This window comes from Pygocentrus nattereri, chromosome 22 (assembly GCF_015220715.1).
Source record: "Pygocentrus nattereri isolate fPygNat1 chromosome 22, fPygNat1.pri, whole genome shotgun sequence".
Classification (NCBI taxonomy): Eukaryota; Metazoa; Chordata; class Actinopteri; order Characiformes; family Serrasalmidae; genus Pygocentrus; species Pygocentrus nattereri.
In genome coordinates, this window is record NC_051232.1 from 26,934,299 (window position 1) to 26,940,585 (window position 6,287).

At 37.6% G+C, this 6,287-nt stretch overlaps 2 protein-coding genes across 2 annotated transcripts; both read left to right on the forward strand.

The window, feature by feature from the left end:
• The first annotated feature begins 791 nt into the window (after positions 1-791).
• Positions 792-2,325, forward strand: LOC119262026 (RNA-binding protein 33-like). Its single transcript, XM_037532812.1, has 4 exons — positions 792-816; positions 934-1,010; positions 1,497-1,541; positions 2,149-2,325. The coding sequence occupies exons 2-4, from the start codon at positions 954-956 to the stop codon at positions 2,323-2,325; spliced, it is 279 nt and encodes a 92-aa protein (XP_037388709.1). The 5' UTR covers positions 792-816; positions 934-953.
• Positions 2,326-4,193: 1,868 nt separating this feature from the next.
• LOC119262027 (RNA-binding protein 33-like) lies at positions 4,194-5,727 on the forward strand. The gene is made up of 4 exons (XM_037532813.1): positions 4,194-4,218; positions 4,336-4,412; positions 4,899-4,943; positions 5,551-5,727. Exons 2-4 carry the CDS (start codon positions 4,356-4,358, stop codon positions 5,725-5,727), a joined length of 279 nt encoding a protein of 92 aa, XP_037388710.1. The 5' UTR covers positions 4,194-4,218; positions 4,336-4,355.
• The last annotated feature ends 560 nt before the right edge of the window (positions 5,728-6,287 follow it).

Sequence of the window (6,287 nt, forward strand, 5' to 3'; positions counted from 1 at the left end):
AAAGAAGACAAGTAATCCAAAAGTAATGAAAAGTAATCAGACTGTGTTAGATATTACAACATGTGATCAGGATTCTTTACTGGAATACATTTTTAATGTATCCCCTTCCAACCCTGCTATCTATAGTAGTCTAGTTGTATCGGATGGGATCTGATCACTTTCCAAAAATTCATTATACTGTAACTTTACAGTACTGTGTGCAAAACATCCCATATGTACAAGTTATTCATTTTTTTCAGGAAATATTTCTGAGCAGATTAGATGTAAAAATAGTCCACTAAGGAAGGAGAAAGTCAAAGAAAAGTGTGTACTAGCATCATATTAGAATTTTTATGTATCTGAAACAAAAAGTCCATTGGTTCTATTTCACAGACCCTGGCGATTCCAAACTATTCATACGTACATCGTTTTGGGAATGGACCGAAAAGCTGTCTCAACATTCTGCTGCATGCAAACATTCTGTAGGCTACAGTCACTATGTTGCAATATGCATATGCTCATGCATATGATTTCAAAAGATGTTTCACAATGACTTGTTTTGGCTTGGTATGAAGCTTATCTCTGAAGCTTAAACCTCTTTGTTGATAAGCGATTTGAATGATTAAGAATTTGAATCACTCCTCATTTCCTAACTGTTCTGCTAAAGTAATTTGCACTATTGCAGAAAGCTGCCCCAAACATCCATCAAATGTGTCACTGTGCCATAGTTCATTCTGATTGGTTGATTGTAGGCTCAGAAGGTCTTTATAAGGCATGTCTCATGGCACTACGGTAGCTGTTTCACTCCTGAGAATCCTGGGTCGTTTGCTTCTGAAGGTAAGACGATGCACAATCAGTCTGAAAAGCCTGGTTGCAAATCATATGATATTTTGGAAAGTAATGCAAACGTATGAATGCGACTTTCATGCTGACGTTCCACTCTTTTCCTATCAGCTAGGATTTGCAGGAAAACCATGAAGGCTGTGTTGGTCCTCGGACTGTGCGTTATTGCACTGTGCTGTGCTCTCCCTGTAAGTACTGAAACGGTTGACTCCACGTACAGGTTTACTTATAAATGTACCCTTAAATGTCAGGGCAGTTGCAGGCTATGTATTAGTTTTGCTGTACTTACTGAATAGTAGAATATGATGAGCTCTGACCAAACCTTGATTGGCCCAAAAGTGTTCTGCCTGTATTGTTATACCTTTTTCACTATAACAGTGTCATTCTGCTGACCACAAAGGTCACAGCACGCCACTTATGGAGAAGCAATAAAATGGTCTCATACCAGACCGAGGATTGTTTAACACTCAGTTTCATTGTTTGGCACAGTTTTGCTGTGGTGTGACTGTTTTGATTAATATATAATCATATATATATTAATAATATATAATCAAACTTTTGGATGCTGTTCAACATATCTGGTAGAGTTTAAGAGGCTGTCTTGAATATATTATATCCCTCCTGCTGATAATTTACTGCCAGTGCACTGAAATTCATGAGTGTCATGTTCACAGGTTGATGATGAGCAGGAAAGAGAGAAGCGCTCATCGAGCGGCGAGGTTAGTATCCCTGCTTCGTCTGAATGGGTTCAAATCCCATGACTGACTAATCCTTGGTTATCCCCTCGGGCAAATACTTAACCTTCTGCTACCCAAAGCAGCGCTGCTCTATTGGCAACGCTGTGCTGCTCCCAGACTAGGTGTAGTTAAAAATGACAAATTTCCCTTGTAGGATCAATATGGTACATAAGGAACCATATAAGACAGCAAGAGCTACTTTTTAAGTATATATTTGAAACAACATGGTTTATTGTTTAACCTACTGTAATTGTGCATCTACAATCATTGTTTATTGCCTGTATAACTTATCTGCCTTAAGAGTTGATGACCACTTTTGAAATACGACGCATTCTGGATAATTTTATTCGAACTTCTCAATGTTATACAGTTTTCCCAGGAATGTTTAGGATCATATGCAGCTCAAGTCATCATTCTAGAATATTTACATGCAGCTTTAGTGTCCTATAATTATTTGAAGTATGCACAGCATTAGCTTATTAGAATTTGTTATACATTTACATCCAACAGAACTGCCTATTATTGAAAACATGCACAATCTTTTCATTGGTAATGCAACTGAATATCTTCATCTGTCATGTATTTTCAGCACTACCGAGGAAGATATGGAGGGCCTATCTTCTACCCCAACCCCGATAACAACAACAACAACGTGCTGAACGCTCTGCTGCCCTTACTTATTGCCCGACTGTTCCCTGTTCCTGTTCCTATTCCTGTTCCTGCTCCTCCACCACCACCTCCACCCCCACCCCCACCCGGAAAATAAACTCATCCAATGCAATGGCACCCTGCAATACGGAATTGTCATATTCTAAGTCATTCTTTGAGATTGCTTGAAATAAACATATGACAGAATCACACGAGTATGCTCATCATGTGTCTCATTTTCTAGAAGGATTGGTAAAGTCCTTGAAATTGTTTAAAGGTCTAAAAACTAACTGAAGACTTTAATATAGAAAGAACATAAGTTGTTTGGCAAACGAGTCCTCAAAAACCACATTTTATTTCAGATTTACCGCTATTTTAACATCATTAACCTTACATATAAAACTCAGAAGACATTGTAGGTTCACTGATGGTTTTGCATAGTAAATAAAATGGCTATATTTGTGTTGTAGACATTGTGACCCCTGGTTCTTATCACCACCACTGTAAAGAAACCTGAGTCAGTAAATTTCTCTATAAATGAACACTGAATGGCTTTGTTTGTATCTCAACCCCTGAAAGACCATTACTCGCCATGGTGTACTGCAGAGTGGCAAAGGGAGAAGTAAATTATTGGCTGCGTCTGTTAAAAAGTAGGTAGGCCAACTTGATATAATACTGCCAACTTAGTAATACATGCTAATGTTCCTCAGTGTCATAACATCAGATTATAGCTTATTCGTGTCAGTAGTGCCATCATCATTTTTCCTGTTCCAACACTTCTACCTTTATGGTCCATTTATATCTTACCTTTGATGCAATAAAGTAATTTTCACAAAGCTCATTTCAGTTTTTGTATTACAAAACCATTATAAGTACCACAGGTTCACCAAGTAGCTATTTGTTTGTAGGTACCACTTTGTTTCAGCACATCTTTATAATCAGAATCAGGCTTTCTTCACCAAGAACCAGGTGTACAAGCAATTTCTCTCATTTTTGCAAGTAAAACAAAAGGTGCAATGGGAGATAAGTATAGACACAATTAAGTACTGAGTACTGAAGTACCAAGGTATATACTTGCAGTATTTTTTTTTGTTATATATTATTATTATACATATAGATAAAAGAACTGAGCAGCAAATAATAAAAATAAATGTAAACATGCTTATTAAATATGTACATTTATTTACTGTAACATAAAGAAGACAAGTAATCCAAAAGTAATGAAAAGTAATCAGACTGTGTTAGATATTACAACATGTAATCAGGATTCTTTACTGGAATACATTTTTAATGTATCCCCTTCCAACCCTGCTATCTATAGTAGTCTAGTTGTATCGGATGGGATCTGATCACTTTCCAAAAATTCATTATACTGTAACTTTACAGTACTGTGTGCAAAACATCCCATATGTACAAGTTATTCATTTTTTTCAGGAAATATTTCTGAGCAGATTAGATGTAAAAATAGTCCACTAAGGAAGGAGAAAGTCAAAGAAAAGTGTGTACTAGCATCATATTAGAATTTTTATGTTTCTGAAACAAAAAGTCCATTGGTTCTATTTCACAGACCCTGGCGATTCCAAACTATTCATACGTACATCGTTTTGGGAATGGACCGAAAAGCTGTCTCAACATTCTGCTGCATGCAAACATTCTGTAGGCTACAGTCACTATGTTGCAATATGCATATGCTCATGCATATGATTTCAAAAGATGTTTCACAATGACTTGTTTTGGCTTGGTATGAAGCTTATCTCTGAAGCTTAAACCTCTTTGTTGATAAGCGATTTGAATGATTAAGAATTTGAATCACTCCTCATTTCCTAACTGTTCTGCTAAAGTAATTTGCACTATTGCAGAAAGCTGCCCCAAACATCCATCAAATGTGTCACTGTGCCATAGTTCATTCTGATTGGTTGATTGTAGGCTCAGAAGGTCTTTATAAGGCATGTCTCATGGCACTACGGTAGCTGTTTCACTCCTGAGAATCCTGGGTCGTTTGCTTCTGAAGGTAAGACGATGCACAATCAGTCTGAAAAGCCTGGTTGCAAATCATATGATATTTTGGAAAGTAATGCAAACGTATGAATGCGACTTTCATGCTGACGTTCCACTCTTTTCCTATCAGCTAGGATTTGCAGGAAAACCATGAAGGCTGTGTTGGTCCTCGGACTGTGCGTTATTGCACTGTGCTGTGCTCTCCCTGTAAGTACTGAAACGGTTGACTCCACGTACAGGTTTACTTATAAATGTACCCTTAAATGTCAGGGCAGTTGCAGGCTATGTATTAGTTTTGCTGTACTTACTGAATAGTAGAATATGATGAGCTCTGACCAAACCTTGATTGGCCCAAAAGTGTTCTGCCTGTATTGTTATACCTTTTTCACTATAACAGTGTCATTCTGCTGACCACAAAGGTCACAGCACGCCACTTATGGAGAAGCAATAAAATGGTCTCATACCAGACCGAGGATTGTTTAACACTCAGTTTCATTGTTTGGCACAGTTTTGCTGTGGTGTGACTGTTTTGATTAATATATAATCATATATATATTAATAATATATAATCAAACTTTTGGATGCTGTTCAACATATCTGGTAGAGTTTAAGAGGCTGTCTTGAATATATTATATCCCTCCTGCTGATAATTTACTGCCAGTGCACTGAAATTCATGAGTGTCATGTTCACAGGTTGATGATGAGCAGGAAAGAGAGAAGCGCTCATCGAGCGGCGAGGTTAGTATCCCTGCTTCGTCTGAATGGGTTCAAATCCCATGACTGACTAATCCTTGGTTATCCCCTCGGGCAAATACTTAACCTTCTGCTACCCAAAGCAGCGCTGCTCTATTGGCAACGCTGTGCTGCTCCCAGACTAGGTGTAGTTAAAAATGACAAATTTCCCTTGTAGGATCAATATGGTACATAAGGAACCATATAAGACAGCAAGAGCTACTTTTTAAGTATATATTTGAAACAACATGGTTTATTGTTTAACCTACTGTAATTGTGCATCTACAATCATTGTTTATTGCCTGTATAACTTATCTGCCTTAAGAGTTGATGACCACTTTTGAAATACGACGCATTCTGGATAATTTTATTCGAACTTCTCAATGTTATACAGTTTTCCCAGGAATGTTTAGGATCATATGCAGCTCAAGTCATCATTCTAGAATATTTACATGCAGCTTTAGTGTCCTATAATTATTTGAAGTATGCACAGCATTAGCTTATTAGAATTTGTTATACATTTACATCCAACAGAACTGCCTATTATTGAAAACATGCACAATCTTTTCATTGGTAATGCAACTGAATATCTTCATCTGTCATGTATTTTCAGCACTACCGAGGAAGATATGGAGGGCCTATCTTCTACCCCAACCCCGATAACAACAACAACAACGTGCTGAACGCTCTGCTGCCCTTACTTATTGCCCGACTGTTCCCTGTTCCTGTTCCTATTCCTGTTCCTGCTCCTCCACCACCACCTCCACCCCCACCCCCACCCGGAAAATAAACTCATCCAATGCAATGGCACCCTGCAATACGGAATTGTCATATTCTAAGTCATTCTTTGAGATTGCTTGAAATAAACATATGACAGAATCACACGAGTATGCTCATCATGTGTCTCATTTTCTAGAAGGATTGGTAAAGTCCTTGAAATTGTTTAAAGGTCTAAAAACTAACTGAAGACTTTAATATAGAAAGAACATAAGTTGTTTGGCAAACGAGTCCTCAAAAACCACATTTTATTTCAGATTTACCGCTATTTTAACATCATTAACCTTACATATAAAACTCAGAAGACATTGTAGGTTCACTGATGGTTTTGCATAGTAAATAAAATGGCTATATTTGTGTTGTAGACATTGTGACCCCTGGTTCTTATCACCACCACTGTAAAGAAACCTGAGTCAGTAAATTTCTCTATAAATGAACACTGAATGGCTTTGTTTGTATCTCAACCCCTGAAAGACCATTACTCGCCATGGTGTACTGCAGAGTGGCAAAGGGAGAAGTAAATTATTGGCTGCGTCTGTTAAAAAGTAGGTAGGCCAACTTGATATAATACTG